Source organism: Anarhichas minor, unplaced genomic scaffold (genome assembly GCF_050575085.1).
Source record: "Anarhichas minor isolate MPS153535 unplaced genomic scaffold, ASM5057508v1 ptg000136l, whole genome shotgun sequence".
NCBI lineage: Eukaryota > Metazoa > Chordata > Actinopteri > Perciformes > Anarhichadidae > Anarhichas > Anarhichas minor.
In genome coordinates, this window is record NW_027466582.1 from 8,809,671 (window position 1) to 8,831,895 (window position 22,225).

Sequence of the window (22,225 nt, forward strand, 5' to 3'; positions counted from 1 at the left end):
GATGTTGATCTTGTCCAATCGTCTATTTGATCGTGTTACGAGAAGATGCGATATACGGTAGCTAGTCCTGATAGCTTCCTCTCTACTCTCCCAATACAATATAATAGGCTAACTAACTAATTTGACTATTAAATCCAACACATTGTTGGTAATATATATATATATATATATATATATATATATAAAGTATGTGTGTGCGTGATAGATAGATGGTGGAAAAATTCAACAGTACTGCATGCCACTCATTGCTCTGTTTTAGCCGTTTCATCTTTATGTCAGAACCAACTTGTCATCCAACCTGTCATTATGAGTAATAGCACTGGAAGCCAGAAGCCTCGGTGACTCCTCATCCTCCAGTCTGGTCAGGCAGTAGTCTGATTTCTTGCTTGTTCTAATTGCAAAGTTATCAATTCCTCAGCCTTTTGTCGTGGTTCAACCAAGGTTTGGTCTCAGGCTGGTCATACCTATTAGAAATGGCTAAACTCAAATGTGGGGTCCATCAGTAAACAGACTGGGATTAGAAGACAGAATTTAGTCATCGGTCATGAGGTTTGAGATCTTATGTGTTTTATTTTCAGAAACCGCCAGATGGCCGAAAGATTACCTCAGTGGACAATAAAGTTGTATTCTATTCTATGATGAAGCTGCAAACTTATTGTGTCCAGAAAATATGCGTTTGCCGTTGTTAATATGCACATGAATGCTGAACAACTTTATCAATCGAGCGACACAGAAAGTTCCAAACAATCTGATGACTAGAGCCCGATCAATACTGGATTTACTGATCAATACTGGATTTACTGATCAATACTGGATTTACTGATCAATACTGGATTTACTGATCAATACTGGATTTACTGGAGGCTGACACCAACATCAATATTTGAGTTTAAAAAAAAAATCCAATAACAATATATGAACCAATATACTGTAGTGAAATTGTTATTTATTGGCTTACATAAACCACAATATTGATATCTGCAGAAAGCTAATATCAGTCGGCACAAACCGTTTTCTGTGTAAACCCACACACTAGCGCTGGCGAGGAGTAAGTCGTGTCTGTTTAGTGTCTGCTGAACACTGCCATCCTCTCCTGTCAGGTGATAGCACGTCTCCTTCTGTGGTCAAGTATCTGTCACAACGGGTGAAACTATGACTCAGTCCTGGGTAACGTTACATAATGCATCACCTGGCGACCTAGAGCTCAATACATTGTTGACCTGATTCCAGAACTCTGAATCACTGCACATATCTCCTGCTCTGCGTGTTGATGGCTGTTAGTTCCCACCTGTTAGAGAGACAATCAAACAATCAGAGGATAATAAAGTCACATGAATAGTAGATTGCTTCTTCAGGTGACAAATCAAATAAAAACAAGACATGAAAAAAATTATTCTAATTCACTTCATATGCTACAGTGCACAATATGGTGTATGTTTGGCAAACACAACACTATCATGTACTGAATGCCCACAGAACCTGCTAGTGTCTTTGCTTCATGTTTTCAAGCCAGCTGCATGCATGTTGTGTAGGTGGAGTGATGACTCACGATACTAAACACTGTGTGCTATGAACAATAAATAAAACCAACTACACGCGTGTGTGTGTGGGAAGACTCACATGGCACTCAAAGAATGTACTGAAAGGACCCCACCACTCCCTATTAGGTATTGCATCCCATTCTGACACTGAGAGTCGGCATACTCACATGTAAATGCAGGGTGGGGACGAAGACGGCGGGGAAACAAATAGAAACGGTTAGTTATGACATGACAGGAAACCCGCCGACGAGACAACAAGCAGAAGCGAGAAACGGACAGCAGACGGGTGCTTATTTTGCTGCGTATAAAACGACATTACTGTATAGCTTTGGAATGCTCTAACCATACAAAATGTAAACTCAAAGTGAAAATTGCAAAGCCACATTTAGTTTCCTGTCAATTTAAAGCTAGAAATGATGCCCATCATCACGCGAGGGTAAGGCTCAAATTCACTGAATTTTGAATCTGGATGTCAGTTGCTCTGAAATGAGTCGAGAAAACACGGACGAGTTCAGAAGAGTTTCCAGCCAACCAGTAACCTCAGTGACCTCACATGGACTGGTGTGACTGCAGCCAGACCAGACATGTTGTTGTGGCTATCGAAGTGCGGGTTTGGTATTTGTAGTTGTGGTGAGCCTGCTCTTCCAGTCATAAAGCATGTTTGAGAATTTCGGAATCTGCAGTCAACCCTGAGCTTTTGCAATGTCTGTTTGGAAGAGCACAGTGGATTGTTTTGTTTCCATTTCTTTTCTCCTTTCTAGAATGTCTCTTCATGAAAGAGTGCTTGAAGATACAGAGTAAACAGAAAGGACTTTGGGTTTGTTTGAGGTTATTTTGTATATATGAGAGCAAAATGAAAGGGCCACATTGGTAGACCTAAAGTACCTGATGCATGTCCTGGGTTTGGCAACAATGACAAACAATGTGGTTATGAATGTAACATACTGTATATGACGACACAGCTTGGGTTCCACAAATCACTCAGGCTAGTTTTTACTCTGACAAAGTGAAGACAATAGACTGTTTCAACAGAATTGAAGTGCGAGGCGACAGCTTGTGTCCATGTTTACTTCCTGCCAGCTGATGTAATTCACATGCACTGCCACAAGGAATATATAAAAGAAGGAAGGGTCATTACGTCATTCCAATTTTGGTGCTAAAAATAAAAAAAGATATTATTGTTACCTTAAATGCTGCAGCCTGAAGATTCCTTAAAATAATGAGTCTCCTGTCAACTAACCCGTAAGTTACTCTCATCCACACACTGAAACGCACATTGTTCACACTCGCTTAAATCTACTAGATAACCTGGAGTGATCTCTTTATGATAACAGGCCTGACCTCTGGCAGAAGGGAAAGTGGTCTATTGGCTGTTCTCAACAGGCGGGAGGGCCAGACGGGGAGTAAGAAGAGCGGCCTGGCCCGGGTCTGAGTTAACATTTCAGACATGCAAGTGACCCCCATCTCTGACTGTTCCCCCTCTCCCTTTTCTCTTTTATGTTTCGCAACAACCGAGGAAAAGCACCCCGCCTGGTGTCAGGTATCAGAGGGTTGCTGTACGTCTGCTCTGGTTTAGTGCTGCCTTACACATAAAAAAAGAAACATTGTGCAAGAGGACTTCCAGGAACTTGTGAGGAACACAGAGTTGTTTTGCTGTTTAGATCCCTCCAGACTGACATGAGAAAAAGATTTATCTCCTGGAGGGAGGGCGAGGTTGAATTTGCTCATGCACAAGTGCTCAGACACACACTGTTCTGGAAAACATTAGGGCAACATAACTGGTGAATTAACATCATATGTAAGGCAGGCGTTAGCTGTAACGTTTCCTTTACGGGGCTCTCGTGGCTCTACGAGCAGCTTCCACAGCAGCACCCATGACGTTAATGTAGCTCTTAATACTTTCACATTTTTACAGCACTAAAATCATTTCACAAGGACAAATGAAAGGGTGTGGAGCCTCACCAAGCTTTATTTACATGCGCACCATTTCTTATACAAACTAGATTACAATTCAAAATGGAATACACAGGAAAAATACCCACTAACATCAAGTCGAGAAGAAGCAAGATTAATAAAGGAAAAAGTTCAGAGGGCGTAAGGAGGGGAGCTGGCCTGGGCCTCTAAACAATTATGAAAAAGGTCCAAGAGAAGATAATGAAAAGGAAACGTCGAAGGTGATTCAGGTATCTAGTGGTATGTTTCTTCTATTTTTTTCTTTTTGCTTTTCTACGCTTTAAATTTGCACGTGACGTGCTGCAGGTGTGTGTGTGTGTGTGTGTGTGTGTTGGGCACAAGAGGAGATAATCTGTGCATCAATGAAGCAGTAGCACTGAGTGGTTGTGTGGAAGGCCTGCTCCACTATGACGAAGTGTAAACTATCTCCCCAAAGAGCCAGAACATTTTACACGGAATATACAAAATGTTTGGAACACCTTCCTGCGATTGAGATGTGCATTTTTATCAGGGATCAATGACCCCTGTTTGAATCGAATGGATTACAGGGTTCCCTGGATTTACCTTGTCAGACGTCTTCACAGGAGTAGTTAAGTGCTTCTAATATTTAGTACGGTGAGCGTAGATAAATCCAAATGCTTAGCAGTTCAGGTGATGGCGCAGGATTCCCCCTGCCAAGACAATGTGATAAATGCTCTGGAAATTTTAGATGCGACAAGTGCGTAGGAAATTCCAGCTCGATGTCAGATGAGGCTTCTACCGCATCGAAATGATGACCACACACTCACTGAGAGCACCAGGACGTTAACCTGCTGTACTCCACGTGGAATAAAACAAGTGTGAAGCTGAGGAACGTCCGTTAAGGAGGCTTTCCCTGTGTCTGCCTCGATGTACACACACTCGTAATAATAAACCCATTAATGTGGGAGGACGCAGCTCTGTAAGCCCTGATTTTAAAAAATAGAAAGTGTGTGTGTGTGCTTAAGTGCCAAAGACACAGGGTTCCTCCGTGAATTACAATTTCTGTCGCAGGACGGCACCATTGGAAGGGTCAAGGGTTACAGCTAGGTCATGCACTAAACCTCAGATAGCACAGTAGATCATTCTAGTCAACCATGCACACACACTCCTCTGCCTTGGCCTCAAAGTGATATACACACATCTGTACACTATTATACACAGCGGGGCATACACTTCATGTCGCTACCCGAGACCAGGGTGTCCAGATGCTACAACAACGGTGCTTTCCACCATTTAAAAAATCTGGTTCAACAATTAAATCGCTGGTAACAGTGTTCCCTCCTACAGGGGGGGGGGGGGGGGGGGGTGACCGTTGTTCATCACTTCTTCAACTTTACCTTCAGAGGTATCATAAAATCCAAAGGGGTCAAGTACTACATGAGTATATAAGGACATACAGCGAGTATATATGCATTTCACACAATTCATAATGCATAAATACATGCATGCATACAGTCGGCTGTGCTGTATGCACCATGAGGGATAGTGAGGGATTACACATCCTCGTGAGATTAATTCAACGGAAATAAATTCCACAGATAAACACATACACACACGCACATAAACATGTACTCAGGAGATACAGGAAATCACCTGCAGGAGCACCAGGCGTGTCCATGAGGGGGAGGGGGGGGTGGGGGTGGGGGGGGGGGGGGGGGGGGGGGGGGGGGGGTGTATGCGTGTGTCACAAGTCCGACAAGAGGAAAAAAATCTAAAGCCATACCAGCAAAACCAAAAATAACGGACCGCGTGAAGTCTTAATCCTGACGTTTATCTTCCTTCTTCATCTTGACGGCCAAAAGTTCACAGGTTACAAGTTCACAAACACAAAGCATTACTGTTTTTTCTATCAAGAAATGTTAAAATACCATTAGAATGTGACTTGATGTTACTTAAAATGGGAAGCCTCCCTTTTCCCCCCCTGAGTGATTCTATATATGCATAAGAAGCCTCATGAGCTCATGACAAGAGAACAGCAGAGCTTAACACAGATCCCTGGTAGTATTTATTCTATGTGTGTGCAACAAATGTGTGTGCTTGCATGTGTGTGTGTTTGTGTGTGTTGTGATTTGGCTGCCAGCATGTCCTACTGTTTGTTTCAAGTAATTTGGCAATATACATAGATAGCTTATTATTGTTTGACTCGAGAAACAAATGGCTTCTAGAGGAATGAGCCTAAAACCCTAACCCCCCCCCCATCCCCCCTCCCCTCCTCGCCGTGCTACAAATGGCTGCAGCTTTGGGCTTCTGCAGGTCGTGGGTAAAAACGGAAACAAAAGGAACAAAATGCACGGCTTGCTCTCAGGGCAGGGTTCAACACTGTTTACATAGCACCTGTAACGGCGTGGAAATGTTCACAACCCTAGGACACAGGTATTCATTTTGGCTACATCATATGCAGTGATAAACGACCCCAACAGAATTCACCAGAAGTTAAGAAATCTGACAAAAGACAGACAAAATCTTTCCCTGTCCTCCTTGAACAAATATCAAGTCAGAGATTTTCTTCCTCTAGTCGTTTTTCATATTTTTTTTACAGTTAGATTACAGATTTACAGATTTCTTTTTACAAATGATAGCAAATATTTTTGTAATATTCAGCTAATGGTAATATAACCCTCAGTATGCAACATTTCATTTAATTGAAGCAACAGAATTGGAAGTGCATGGCATTGAGTTGAGCAGTTTTGACTTGTAAGGGTCCTGAAAATGTGCAAACTGGGTCAAAGAGTAGGTTGGTCTGTTGGTGTGTTTGCATGTACTGTATGCGTGGCCACTCAGCGAGTAAAGATACTCCATGTTCATCTTTCCATTTCATCAATACACCAATTATTTCTGTAAAGACATGTATGATGCAGAAACAATGAGGATAAGACAGAAAATCCAGAAAACAAACACTGAACATTTAAAAATCACCGAGAGAGAACAGAGGGATATTATTTTCTCAACATAACACATCCCAGGAAACCACTGGATCAGATTTACACCACATCACTGCTTGATTGTTTCACTTTACACTTTCTTTTTTTTGTGTGTTTTCAACGGAAACAACTGCTTCAGTCTTGGCTTGATATAAAGTCCTTGTACATCACCTGAAACCCCTTCTGATGAAGCAGTGTCTCTCTGATGTCAACAGACTGGGTGTCAAAGGACAATTGCATAATTTGTGAGTTTGACATAGCTTCATTTTTGTTGTTGTTTCTTCACAGGAGGCTTCGAGGGATGATGTGCAGTATCTCTGGAGTCTGTCGGATTGTTCATGGTTCACCAGTGTGGGAGCGAAGGTAAAGCTCTCGAGAGGAAGTCTTCTTCTGTAAACACAGGGTTCGTATTTTTACGTTGTGCTGATGGCAGGTTTGGCAAAAAGGATGTCGTGTGTCTGATCTTCTCTTGCACTACATAGTTCAGACCTGGTGACATAAAGAACAAGATGATTATGACTGAGTATTCATAATGTACTAACTAAAAGCAAGAAAATAGTCTTTTCTGTTGCAAAGTCATATGTTTATTAACCAAATGTCACCAATCCAGCTTTTTTTGTTCCACTCTGCTCATTTGCAGCAGTAATTGAATGTGCTTAAAGCTACCTCTGGTACTTCCTGCATGTGGCTCACAATAAATGCATTTTGTGAAGGCAGAGGTAGACCTTTACCGTGACATTAACTTGACATTAACTTTTGCAGTTTCCATAAACAGTAGATACAGACTTTTTTTTGTCGTTTTGAAACTTTGCATGGATGTAATACATTCTATTTCACACTTTGCGGGCGCATTGCTGGGGACCCAATCAGCGGGGTCGGTAAAAACATAAACTAGTGGAGAAGCTTTGTTGTTTAGCAGCTCAGTTTTGGTTTGAGGAAAACAGTTGAAGTGGTTTAGTGAAGAGATGCAGAGTCGTGTAATTACGTTGAGAGAACCTTTTCCATGTGGATTTACAAGACAATGAGTGCAGCATGGACTCTGATTAGGGATTGTGACAGCTGTTCAGAGCTTTTTCTTCAGGTCTGTATCTGTTTGCAACACCAGTAGTTGTACAGCACGAAAATGAAAACAATGTAGATACACTTTTCACAAGTCTAGAAAGCATGTTGGTGTATGAATATTTTCACTTATAGCACACTATCATGTAAGTTTACACATATCTTAATCAGTTCTGCACAGAGACTTCGACAGATTTTACATTTTGTAAAAAAGAACACTAGTATCGTATCTGTACTCGGCATTAGATTAAATGTTGGAACCGAGTGAGGAAAGGTTGGATCAGTGCATCCCTAATTCAAGGCCACATGGTTTACGCCCGTGCACACAACACCCAAACATACACACCTGCTCTGCTCCTCCCCGGCCTGACCCTCTCAGCCGGGTACCCGGCTCTGAGAAGTCTGCTTGGTGTTTGCAAAGTTGCCGACTCCATTCATGTTGGCCAGAGAGTCAAAGTTAAAGTCCAGGCCATCTGCGTCCATCAGCTCGTTCCTAATGATGGAGTCCATATCACACTCCAGGCTGCTGTTGAACATGTCCAGGTCCAGATCTGTGGGGAAACGGTCCTGACAGATCCCTCCACTGCTGCCAATTGTCCCGTTTAGGAAGATCGAGGTGTCGATCTGCATGGAAGAGGAACCATTTCCTCCCAAGGGTGACAGCAGGAGCTGCTGCTTGGCATTCGCCAGAGCGTTAGCCTCGTTGGCTAGGTTCAGGCCTCCGTTTAAAGACCTCAGGGAGCTCTGGTTGTGGTTGTTACTTTGAAGTATCTCCACTTGGCTGCCCTGAAGTCCTCCAGTGGTGCCAAAGGTCATTACGGGATCATTACGGAGCATGAGGCCACGACGGGAGTTCTGGGAAACGATGGCGGCAGCGCTGGCCTGTGACATCAGCGGGTCAGACTGGGTCATCATGACATCGCTGTGGCTGTGACTGTCAGAGTTAAGCAGGTCTTGTAGTGTCTGACTGCCAAAGCGAGAGAGGCTGATGCTGGAGAAGGAGGTCTGCTTGTTCTCCTGGATGGTCTGCATGGGGGCCGGACGCAGCGACGAGCCTGCCGTGTGGGGGCCAAAGATGGAGTTACTGTAACCATTAACTCCACCGTTGGTAGAAGTGTTGGTGGAGGGAGAGGAGGTGGTGGAAGGTGAGCCTAGCCCGTTGGATTTGGACACAAAGTTGAACCCCGAGGAACCATTTGGAGCTGTCGGCCCTGTCACGGGTGGCACCAGGTCGATGTTATCCAGCAACTCATCCATCAGGTCATCTGTCAGTCCGTCATTCAGGTTCATTGTACCTGCCAGGTCCGCAAGGCGGGGCAGCTCAGCCGGCGCAGAGCTGGTCGTGGCGATGCCAGGAGACAGCGCTCTGCCAGGGCTGGAGTACAGCATAGGCGAGAGAGGAGGCTCGTCATCGGGCACCTCGTCTAGCTCAGGGTTGGCCAGAATGGGTGAGAGGCGACCGCTGAGTGTGCTGGCGTTGGAATTAGTGCGGGAGCGGAAGTCCGTCCAGGCGTCCAGATCCTCGCTGCTGCGTGACGTTGGGCTTCCAGGCCACTTGGAGAGACCTGAAGGACTGTCTCCGCCGCCTTCACCAGCTGCAGCGGCTGCGGCCTGCAGAGCTGCCTTCTTCTTGGCAGCACGGCCGCGGGCCGACTTGGTGTACTTGTTGCTGTTGTCCATTGACACAGCACGGCGGCGAGGAGCCTTGCCACCCTTCCCTCCCTCTGGGTTGATCATCCACCAGGAACTCTTCCCCGTCCCCTCGTTCTGTACGCGGATGAAGCGGCTGTGAAGGGAAAGATTGTGCCGGATGGAGTTCTGTAACACAAAGCAGAGAAAGAGAAGAGACTGTGTTAAGTGACGTGTGTAAAATCCTTTTGAATCAATCGCTCAAACAATGACATGAATATTGATTTGTTGTGTTTTTTCTCTCCTTTTACCAATACAACGTTCAATGAATACCTCTCATTAAGTCCAACGAAACCGATCCATAAACAACCCACTACTACGGGTTCTGCAGCAATGTAAACAGTTGCTCCGGTGATTAGACACACAAACAATGAAAAAATCCAATTGTTTCAATTGTTCAACCCCCAAATAGACAGGAACACATTAACGTGTTGCAGCACTTAGCGCTGATGTCTGCATTGTTCCCCTGTAGCTTTTGTGTAGTGGTTATAAAGGAGACAGTGGTCTATAATCAAGCGTCTCCTCGATTATGAATGACACATACAAAGAGCCCCTGTGTTGCTTGAGGAGCTCGTTCTGTGTCGGATCACGTGTGTTTGCGTGCGAGTCTTGTCTGGTGTTTATTGATCAACTCTGAGCTCCTTCCTTGTGTGAGCCCTAGAGGCTCATTGTGGGGGAACATTGAACTGCCATACAACATCCCTGTTGTATCACTGACTCTCTTTCTTATTTCACACTTTGCTAGAAGGCACTATTTAAACAGGAGTAGTTCTTGTAAGTTTTATTGTTGCGCGCCATTATGGGTTCCCATTTGCACGATATAAAGCATTCACAAAACATGTTTACACTGACGAGAAGTCATTCCAACTCCGTCACTACTCATCTTCACTAATCGATTAGTGTGGAGTCAATGGCGGATTGTATGATGTAAGCTCTGGCTTTGCAGTTATTCAAGACTCAAAACTCCCAACTATACTTGATCTGTAAATTAGACCCATGCACATGAGCATCTAGACAACCCTCTCTGAACACCAACGCCTGCATTTGGAGGTCAATTGATGGATATGGTTATGACCTCGTTGGTTTAACTTCTGTCTCAAGCATTTCCTAAATTTCTTCTTCTCTTTTTTCCTCTTTTTGTGCCCAACAACCTACTGAAGGCCTCCTCTCCATACCCCCTTCCTCTTCCGCAGTTTCTGTTGTCTCACAAACACATAGCTCTTATGAGCCCTGAGGGGACTCTGGGGCTATGCTATATCCTCCCATATAAACAACCCAATCCTCCCTTGTATATTTTTACTCCCGTACACGGAAGAGATTTCTGGGTTCCAAATCCTCGAGTTTTTGTGGGAATCACAGTATTGTTTTCCATGAAGCAGTCCCGTCTTTCCCGAGCAACAGTCTACAGACAATTTAGTCTGGATTGTTTTTGTGGTCTGAGGCAGTTCAATCAGAGAGGAGAAAGAGAAGCTTAAGTTACTGTTCTGAATGCTGCGCTAGCAGGATAAGAAAGTTGGATCTCTGGGGCCCAACTGAACCTATGACCCTGTGTGAGTGTTTGTTTTTGAGCATTCATCTGTGTGTTTTTGATAGTTATATGGAAATGCCCGGGTTTTCCATTTGCAAAATGCGTGTTTGAGTGTTTTGCCATTGCAAATGCAAAAGCTGTTTTTGCAGGACGTTTTTACAAAAAAACACTTAATAATGAATGATGTGTGTATGTGAATGAGTATTTCCCAAGTGTGTGTGTGTGTGTTTGTGTGTATTCTGTGCAATGAGGTAAGATGAGAAGCGATACCAGGGAGACCAGTGTTTATCCTCTGCCAGCGTCTCTCGAGGCATGACCTAATGCTGCTTTATTACAGGACATTTTACACACACGCAGCACATATACTGGCTAAAAGTTTACTGCTGCCAAAGAGATGTAAATACAGGCAGGAGATAGACTTTGTAAAGGGTTAGAACTTTTGGAAGGATGAATGAGAGCAGAATGAATGGAATGTGAGTTTCCTTCTCCCGCTGTTGTAAACATTTACCTGCCTGCTCCTGACATCAATCCTTCTCCCTCGCTTCATCCCACACCACCTTTATCCCTGCACCGCCCCACTCCCTCCACCCAGCAAAGCCACTTGTTTCATGTTTCTCTTTACTGTGCCACTGCTCGTATCTTTCAAATGTCAGGTGAGATATTTCTAACTGGATGGAGCAGCACAAAAAAAGGAAACGGGACATCTGCAAGCGACGCATGGACAGTGATAAATAGAGGACAAAATTGGGTGCCAAGTGAAAATGTGTGAGTGATGGTGAGAAAGAGGGTGAGAGGAGGATGATTGCACGATGAAAGAAAGAAAACTGTGCCTGGTATGCATCAGTATAACGTGTGGTGTATGTGTGTAGTACATGGTAGTAGTAGATCCTCTCACATAGGCTACACTTCCTCACAAACCATGTAATGATTATTCTTGTTATTCTGGATCATGTCCTAGATATATTTTCTGCAAAAACCACATTTTTAAAATGTAATTTTTCAAAGCTTCGAGCACCACAAACTAAATTGTATTCATCTTAATGGTATTGGAAAGAAGCATGTTCTGTAAGTGGAAAATATGTTTTATTATTTTAGTGGACTGAGCTGGTTAACAGCTGTTTTGACATTTCCTTTGCATCACGTTTCATGTAGACATTCAGTCTCTCCTGCAGACCACACGGTCTATTTTCTGGCTGCCATGATTCTGACTGTATCTAATGACAAAGTCAATCATATTGTTTATGTTATTTTATGTTTTGTTATTTGCAGAATGTATGCACTCTATGTGTATGTGTGTACATGCTATTGGGATGCTGTATGCTTACTATTGTAGCTCCTCTGGGATATTCCCAAAGCCCACTGGGACAGCAGCTCTGATTCATAACTCCTACTATGCTGCAACAGCAGATAAATAACACACACATACACTAACACAGCTTGTGTTTTTTCTTTCTCGACCTAATTTGTCCCTCCTTTTTTCTGTTTTGTACCCTCCACCTCATTCTCTCTCATTTGAGATCTAGATAACACATCTGGGCCCTCACAAGTAGGTTAGTGAACTAACTTTGGATTCAACGTTTGTCTAACAAATGTCTTTATTTTGAATATTAATACCTGCCTGGCAACCTCACAGTAGCAACAAGACTCCAGGAAGTCACTGAGCCCGGCCAACAAATATTTAGAAAATAAAACATTCATGAAATGTGTTAATTAGAGGTGCTGGTAGGTGGATTCTGTTACGTTCAGACAGAGCCGGAGTATTGGTTTCCCCATCTTTCCGGATCTTATGCTAAGCTAACTCGCTGCTAGCTGTAGCTTCATATTGAGTGTACAGACATGAAAGCGATCTTTTCATTCGAGTTTTCGGCAAGGAAGCAAGCGCATGTATTTCCAAAAATTGCCAAACTATTTCTTCAATCGGTCGGGAAACCTGGTCCAAAGAGTCAACCGTTCATGAGACCGGTTATCCAGGTTCACCAGTGCAACGTTTTTGAAGCAAACAGATTCAAAGAAAGCCAGACGAAGCTGAACTCACTTCGTGAGACAGGCCCCAGCTGTGTGTGTGTGTGTTTTAGTGGTGTGTGTGTGTGAGCGCGCGCACCAGCTGCAGCCAAAGCTCAGGAACACAGAGGCCTTTTTGTCCGTCAGCAACATGTGGGAACAATTAATCACTGTCAGCAACCACGCTAGGAATCTCTCTCTCCTTTCTCTCATTATTCTGATTTTTGTAGGCGCGTAGGTGGGAACCCCTATATTTGCATTTATGTCGATCTAAATGTAGAAATTGTGTGTACATAGATTTTTTCTTTTAAGGGGGAATTTTAAGAAGATTTTAAACTGATGTGAGGGAATGTTATCAATTTAATACCCCATATGCACGTTGTAAATGTATAGAAATGAATACCTCAGACCACTGAGGTTACTCAAAGCAGGTGCTTTCCAATAGGTTGTAGCTGTCCTCGCTCCATCAGTGGTGATTGGTGGAGTGAAATGGGTTTGCGTAGCCAGGCAGTACAGAAAAGGGAGGGTCTGCATGGTGTTGCAAGTGTATTTCATCACCCAGCTACAGCACATATCTGAACTCAAATGTATGAACTGGGTCAGTTTCACTTTGCCAGGTTCCTGTACTCTGTTTGTGCCTGAGAGAATCATTTTACTGGTCAGCCCAACCCAGATACAACCTTCCCCGCCTTTAGCTGTAAGGAAATGCAGAGAAAAACACAACAAAACCCCTCAACACACACACACACACACACACACACACACACACACACACACACACACACACACACGCTCTTCATGGGTTGTGCTACAGGAAAGCGTTGGGTCAGAGGGTACAGTTTCACAGAGCCAGGAGACAGCAATGGGTCAAAGGTCAAAGTGCTTTGAGGTTGCAGCTCTCGCCTGAAACTTGTTAGCCCCGCCCCCTTGACCCTGCTGCCACTGCTGTGATTGGACCAACTACGTGACCTGAACCTCACACCTCTGGTGTACTTAACCAGATACATTGTGTGTGTGTGTGTGTGCGTGTGTGTGTGAGTCCTGGCCAAACATAACCATGCTTTCAGCCATTATGTAAACCAGCTCTAATCTGAGTCTAATGTCAACAGTGACTGCTGCTGGGTCAAGCAGACAGCTTGTGCAACACTAGTTACCATTTACCAAAATAATGCTTGTTTTGCCCTGAAGTGTTCTTTCTTTAAAGAATGGAAACAAGATTAACTTTGTGCAAACAGGTGACGGGAAGCAAGTGAACCAGATACATGATGACTTTTAAATGTTATAAAAGCAAACATAAGAGGTAGAGACAAAAGAGCTCCTTCATTTTTAGAAAGAGAGGAAAAAATTCTATTCTAATATTCCAATCAATCGACAAAGACACAAACAAGAGCCGTGGCCTAAGATTGTTTAGCCACAAATACATGTCATATTTGATTTGTGTAACTCTTAAAGCCCTGTTGGCCGTCGGTGAGTGTCTGTGGCCCCAGTTTCTGTGGTGTGTCTCGCACTTGTTGGCACTAGTCGGCCCTTGTCGGAGACTTTTCAGCTGAGCATGTTGAATCGGCGGTAGAGGCCATCGGTGAGAGAAGTCACTCTGAGTGACTGTTCGGCTGAAGCAACACAGAAGTGAGGAAAGCAAGCAAACGAGTGAAGTGAAGAGGGCACACAAAGAAGGTTCTTTTCAATTTTCATCCCATCTGGTCATTCCAATACACAAGTATTTTTAAAAACACGGTGTGTGCGACAACTTAACAAAAATATGACCAAAGATGGGGATTACTGTACACACATGCATTTCACAAAACCAGCGTCTAGCTTCCCTTTCTAGCGCATTGTGCAGATGACACACTTGTTACATGATTTACAGATTTATGTTGCGCGTTCCCGCGCAGCCACGTGGACGTGGAAACCATGAGCCTCAAGTCGCAGAGCGGAGCGGTGAAAGTGTAACGAGGTGACGTGAGGTGGAGTCGTAGATGTCTTTGACACGTACAAGGCAGTTTATAAATGAACAGCCTGGCTGGTCTGCACGAACGAGGCCGAGAGAGGATGGTTATTTATACTGTGACCCGACACTGACACACAAATACACACAAAAACACACACGCAGACACACATTGGGTCCAGGTTCCAGCTGCCCTGAGCTCTGGACTGCAGACAGAACATTCCATTCTCTTCAATCATATGTGCTTTTTCCCAGCCAGCGGCTGGGTGTCTCTCCGCTTGTGTGTGTTTAAGTTTTATTTATGTGTGTGTGTGTGTGTGTGTGTGTGTGCGTGTGCGTGTTTATACACTGGACGGGGATCTGGAACTTGGCAGAAGGAATCCTGTTCCCCTCATTCTGCTTATATTTCTACTCTTATTCCCCCCCTCTGCTCATCTTTTTGTGAATAGATTAAGGTCTTCATTGGAATGCAGACACGCACACACGCACACACACACACACACACACACACTTTAAACATCAAATCAATTCAGGAAATAGATCTATCTAATCTATGATGCCTTATTGAGACTGACAAATCCATCGCTATGGTGTGAACAGCAATATCGAGTTCCTCTTAGAATTAAATTGCAGTTCAAGTGAACACACACACACACACAAACATGCACACACACTGCTTTCCAAGAGCTGTGACCTTGTTAAGTCACGAAAAAGCCTGGTCTTGTCATCACCGAGATCTTACTACTGCAATGTCGACCTCTCTCTTTCTGTCACTCCCATCTGCCTCCCTCCTTCTCTTCTCTCGCCTGCATGCAGCGTGTCCCGCGTTGTGTAAGGCCACATGCTCAAAGAAGTCCTTGTTTACGCTTACGGTTCCTCCAATCAGTTAGCCCGAGGTGGGGTAGCTAGCCAACCCAGCCCCCCTAAAACAGCCAATCAGTGCAGGCCGGTGAAAAGGCATGGCTAGTCACATTACCCTAAGTAACCCTAGTAATGTGACTAGCGTCAGAGCTGGACGGTCACCTCAGCTCCTTTGGAGCATTGGCTCACAGTCACAGTGGAAAGTTAAGCACACAGACACACTGGAAGGAGAAGCAAGGATACAAAAGCAAGAAGAAGCAGCAGGGAAATTGATCACTACATATTCTCACGATTTGGCTCCTGAAAAAGGACAAAAACTAATCTAATTTCTGTCATTCACTCAAAAAAAAAAACCCTGTCAGTGGTCGTTGACAAACACACTGCACATTACTCAGTGCAGGACATGCACACTTTACTTTGGAACAACACAGGACATCCCTGCTGGGCTTTATCAACCCGAGTTCCAGGACACGGCGTCCTTAAGCTACGGAGCAACATGCCTGCCAAGAACACACACGCACACACTGACAACAGACACATTTCAGCAAAGACAAAGACGAAAGACATCTTCAGACGGAGAGACAGAAGGAGAAACAGGCTTAACAGAGTAAAGCAGCAGTGAGGAAAGTAACTGAATCAACGCGTCCAAACACAACAATAATATTTTAATATTTATGTATTTCACTTTTTCTATATCGGCATATACCAAACCTAAGTACTGGGGTGGGGAAGTTGAGTCAAATATTTTGCAGTTTAGAAACTGTTTAACCAAATGGGAGTTTGTGTTTTTTTTAGCAATCTAGCAAATTGAATACCAGGCACATTACAATACTTTCACACATTGATCCTTCATATGCAACATAGCCCACAATGACCTATGGGATAACTACTTTGATATATTTTGTTCTGGTAGAGAAATCTCTATTGTTTCACGGCACTTCAGACGTCATCATAATGTCCCTTCTTGCACATTTTACCAAACAGGAGCTCCTTTTACAGAAAAATGACAATTTCATCCGTCAAACTCTTTCGATCTGTTATGAAAATAAAAACACACTCTAGAGTACAGTACTGAAGGGAAACCATCTGCCAGTCAATAAATACAAATGCTCTTAATATTTTGGTGATAAACTGCTGGTGGATTTCAAATAATTCATTTGCTGTGCGACATTAATGTTGTTTGGGTTTGACTGTTGGGTTGGGTAGACAGATCGTGTGCCCCGGCTTTATGAGGATGCCGCAGCCTGCCCTTTTTAAGAACTTGAACTATTTCAACATCTGACGTCTAAAAATAGACAGGGACCAGAGGACAAGTCTGCTAGCGACGATTATCGTATTTATCTCGGCGTAAGAGCGTGCTGACGACAGATGCACTCTAATACACACAGAATGAAAGCACAGTGTTGTGGTGGTGCATAGCGTACATGAGTATATAGAGACAAGGGTACAAAAGACAGGGGAGGCCAACCACCAAACGATCCCAATGGTATGCATTACAGAGCTTTTCTATGTGAACAGGTGATTAATGGGACCTTCAAACTGTGTGTGTGTGTGAGAGGGAGATTGAGAGGCATTGAGGGAGACAGAGTGAGATAAAGAGTATAGGGGGAAGACAGAGAGATAGAGAACAAGAGGGCACCCTTAGTATTAAGACTAGCAGGGTGTCTACATGATTAATTACATCTCTGCGCGATACGAGCAGCACCGAGGAGTGGAGGGATAGAGGGATAGAGGGAGTAGGGCGGAATCATTCATAATTATCAGGAAGAGGAATGTTGCTATTCCTGTGGGAAGACATGGTGCGGGTGACAAGGAATACCTTCGGGAAATGAGCCTGCCATCTACACCTCAACCCACAGACCTATTTCAAGGACAATGGAGTAGAGAAGTGGGCGGATTTATTTTGAGCATTCTGGGGTTTGAAAGTTAAAGTCCTGTTCGTTTTCTGCAAAGACAATGACTGGCAGCTGGAGAACTTCCTAGGCTTCAATGAGATGAAAATCTCCTGGTTCAACCACGGAGCAACTGTGGTGAAAGACCTCTGGCTCAATAAGGAAATTCGCAAAGGAAATACGTTATCATGCATGCTTGTCGCCATTGTAGGTGCCAGGCGCGCTATTTGGGAAGATGGCATCTCCATTCTTACTGCCTACAAAGCTCTGATTGGTTGATTGTTTCTCCAACCAGTAGAAGAAGCCATCAATGAGCTCAACAGTATGATTCACCTGTTTCATTCATCAGCTAATGGCTTTATTATTGGTAAATTTATGAATGCGTCATAGACCAGTGGAGTGACCAGTTATAGTGGAGGAAAATTTAGGTTGTTGTTGAAATTGAACTTTAAGATGATTAAGATGATATATTTCAATAGCGAAAGGAAAGATGCAGGAGATGGCTGGTCAGGGGAAAGAGAAGAGGGGGGGACAGAGGGAGGAAATGAGGGAGGACAAAATGCTGTTTTTATGTGGGTGAGGGGTTGACTGAGGGTTTTTGCCTCCCGTAACACCACTCTGCCCTGGGTGCATACTTTTATTTCTGAGGACCAGCTTGAGTTCTGCACAGGACACAATTGTAGATTTATGGATTACACCGGGAATATGAAATAGATTTATGTGAGATCTGTGCTACTTGAGATTTTTCTGTGGAGATGAAGTTTTCTGCCGAACTGAATCCCTTTGCAACTCAGAATGTTGAGTTTTCTTAGTAACCCAAATGCATTTAATTTCTAGTCAATGGCAGGAGATCTTCTGCACACACATGAAATGACAAATTTCTTCCTGACTGGTATCTCGAAATACTTAAGTATCGCGATCCTATGTTTTGTGATGTTTTTGATACTGTATCGATTTTTAATTAATAGTTTATATCTATGTTTATATTATATTAAGCTGGTGTTGTTTTCACTTTCTGAGTCTGAGTCTGTGGACAGATTCTTTCATGTTTCGGGGCCTCTAAAAATCCTTTAAATTAATCAATTTGAAAAGGAAAACTTCTCACAACTCGCGTCCAAACTAAACCCCTAACCTGTGACAAGTAAAGTCAACTTTGGCAAAAAGTTAGGGGCCCACTCTCTTACATACTGCAATGTCTTGGGAGTCAATTTGTAAAGATAACTAGTTCATGCTGACATGTGGAGCCACCAATGTGAAACAACTACCTCTTGCAGTAGAGTTGTTGATATTAGGCATGATGTCACGGTTAATGGCACTCGTAATTGAATTAAAGCCAACGAAACGCCCTTCACGTTGTGTAACATGTGCAAATGCCCTGCAGCATACCGGGCCTTTCTCTTAAACTTTTGTAGGTGTATTCAGTAATTAAACTGAATGGACACACCGACACTAAAAGACACAAACACCTTTGCCACTGACTTTCCCTCTGTGCATTTCAGTATGTCCACATTATATTTATCATTACAATGGTCCGCTTGATTTACCTTTGCTCTGGTGTGTGTGTGTGTGTGTGTGCTGTCCCTTTGACCCTGTGTTTCCACAACACAGCCTTCTTAAAAGGCCCCAAGGCTGTATCCAGGCCACGCCCTCGGGACTTAGTTTTGGCTTAAGGGGGCGTCGTCTCATCTGTTCACGTACGCAGTTTAATGACCTATCAAACCTTCAATTAACTCCGCTGAAGGTGAGCTATGATCTCATTGAAACAGATTACGGCAATAATAGCATTACGCATAATCATGTTGGCTAACTAAACAGTGGGCTACAAATCTAGTTTGGTGTTTGGAACCCAAGGGTGCCGGTTCTTGTTTGTAATGTGTGTATCCGTGCGTGCTAGGTGTGTGTACGTTTTGAGTTTCGGTGCAGTGGTGGATTTCACATCTGGGCCGGATTAGTGTCGGGGCCCCGCTGGTGTTCATGGGGCTATTCGCTCTAATGGTGCTAAAAACAGAAACGGTATACATTACACAAGTTGACACACACACACACATGCGCATACACACACACACACACACACGCACACACACATTTATTAAAACTTGGGTTTTATTTTTTATTGTTAGTCATCATTCCTAGTTGTACTCCCCAGGTTAATTTCTGAGATCTGGGAAATCGGACTTTCCTAAAAACACGCAGGAAACACAATCAGACAGTTTAAACAAACTTAATTTGAAGTGAAAACGAAGGGAAATCATATATATGTTTTCCCCCAAACTGTCCACTGTAAACATCCGTCTCAGTTTTCAGTCAGACTTCTAGTTCAACTTTAACCCACTGTAGTTATGGGATGAGGAATTCTTTTGGGTGCACTCTCTTTCTGTTTTACAACCAGATGAGTGTAGTTAAAGTAATTTAGCCAAAAGATTAAGTTGCAATAAACCAGAGATTTTCCTTTTTATGTTTTAAACTAAACCTTAGGTGCTAAGTGATAATGATGAATGATGGCGCAGACTCGGTGTAGAGCTGTCTTTAAGTTTTATTTTCAAGATTTATACCAGTTTAAGAGCTGAGCCTGCTGATTTAATACTGAGCTATTAGTGCAAGCGAGAGCACTTATGTAGAAAATTGGACTTGTTTCCATTCAATCCATCTCTCATTCTCTCAGGCCCAGAATCTATAGGTCAGTTTAACTCGCCTGACCTTAATACACAACACCTCTGAACTAGAGAGTGTTTCTGTTTGACCGTGTGTATTTGTCTGTGTTTATGTGTGTGTGTGTGTGCCTCATTCTTAGCTGATGTCAGCATTTCCAGGCATGTCAGCCCTGAGCAGCTGGAGAAAGGGAGGGAGGTGGTGGTGGTGATTTTTGACACACGTACACTGATTCAGTGTATCCGTATCCCTGAGTGTGTATTTTATGTGTGTGTTTTAGCATGGGGTGAGATCCTAACCTTTGCAAGGAAAACACTCAATGGCTGACACACACACACACACACGCACACACGCACACACGCACACACGCACACACGCACACACACACACACACACACACACACACACACACACACACACACACACACACACACACACACACACACACACACACACACACACACACAGTAAGGCAGACAGACAGTTAAGACACAGACAAACGCACACACTTTGTGAGAGTTTTCTCTCAGCAACAGCGAGCCTCTTCCTTAACCTCTCTAGGGTCCGCCCTTTTGAGGAGTCACATGACTTCCTGCTTTGAGACAAAAAGGAAGGAGAGCAGCAGTTTGCCTTCACTCTCTGCTCTTTTTCTCCTATTATTCTGACCTGGGTTTGGACAAGCATTTTGTAGTTTGTCACAGGACTGGTGCGATCACTCCTGTCTTCTCCTATTATTGCATCACTTCCTGCGAAACTGATCTCAGAGGATCCTTTGATAAGCTATCGTTTCATGACCGCATAACCCACCCCACCGGTTTCTGTGCATGCATGTGTCTGTTTGTCCAATATGATTATGCTTGATCATGTGTGCATCATTGGAGCTTTTGTGTGTCTGTGTGTGTGTGCAAACGTGTGCGCCCAAGCTTTTGGTTATACAGGTCTACTTGCGTGTGTGGAGCACGTTTCTGTTAAGCTCATTAATCATTGCCAAAGGAGATGATGATGACGTACCCGTGGTGCCTCCACTCTGCTGTGTCAGCTTAAATCTGCACGTCCTCCTCGCCTTAATTCAGCCATTGTTGTATATGCATTTATCTTTTTATTAGGTTCACAATATATGACTTTTCATCTCCATGTCTTACCATGTTTACAATCAATTCACTCTTAATGTAAATAGAATAGGTCCAGTTTGTATGCCACCTCTGCTTTTAGATATTTTACTGATCTGATCTTTCTGCACCTGTCGTTAAGGCTTTCTGGTGTGCAATATATCTGTATCAATTACTGCAGAAAGAGACAAAGCAAGAAAGTGACAACTGTGCTGCCAGGATACTTCATTCATCTCAGTCATGCTACTCTTTTATGGCATTTAGTTTTTTTTGACAAAAAAAAGTACCCAAAGGAGGATGACAGGAAGTCTGGGGGAGAAAGAGGACATGCTGGAAAGGTTATGAGCAAGATTGCAAGGAATTTTCAAATATGCATCTTCGTCCAAAGGGACCCACCACTCCTTCTAATTTCTCATTCGCCCACTCTTTTGATTTCTTTCTTCCACTTCGCAGAATGTACAGCCAACTACATTCTTCACCACTTGGAAGCCAAGCTGTTTCTTCCATGAAAAAAAGCATTGAAGCAAATTAAGCTCCATGTTTTTGTTCATATTCTGGACGTTATCATTCCATTTCCATCGCCTGGCTAAATTCAAATGCCACACACCTCCTTTTCTGTACTCGCTGCTTGAAGTGAACTTCAATGCCATGGTGACAGTGTTGGAATTTCATTAGCCAAGCAGACTGTATATTGTTGTCAGGTCTCAGTATTTATTTTGGGCCCAAGGGCGGCGTGAACTTACCCCCATGCTGTAGCGGGTTATTTGGGGGTACGAGAATGGGCATCTCGGCCCCAATTTAGCCTGAGCACAGAGGGTTCAGTGGGGACACGAGAGGCCGTCCTTCATCCTTCTCTTTGTCTTCGCTCTCTCAGGCGCTCACAGCTTAGAGCTTGGCTTCATACATGCCAATACACACACAAACCCACTTACTACTGTCCACAGGTCAGGCTGGTATTTCCTTACACACAATAGCATGTTATGCACATCCACGAGGATACACACACACACACACACACACATACAGTCAGGTGAACAGTGGCCTCTATTGAATCAG

At 43.6% G+C, this 22,225-nt stretch overlaps 1 protein-coding gene across 2 annotated transcripts in view; it reads right to left on the reverse strand.

The window, feature by feature from the left end:
• Nucleotides 1-3,485: 3,485 nt before the first annotated feature.
• The window catches only part of foxo3b (forkhead box O3b), a 39,995-nt gene continuing 21,255 nt past the window's right edge, over nt 3,486-22,225 (reverse strand). The window contains exons 3-4 of one of the 2 annotated variants that reach the window (XM_076083544.1): nt 7,842-9,313; nt 3,486-6,826 (exon numbers count right to left, since the gene is read on the reverse strand). In XM_076083544.1, coding sequence (XP_075939659.1) covers nt 7,871-9,313 — 1,443 coding nt within the window. In that variant the 3' untranslated portion in view covers nt 3,486-6,826; nt 7,842-7,870. Of the gene's footprint in view, nt 6,926-7,841; nt 9,314-22,225 lie in introns of both variants that reach the window. The other variant, XM_076083543.1, reaches the window with a different exon arrangement.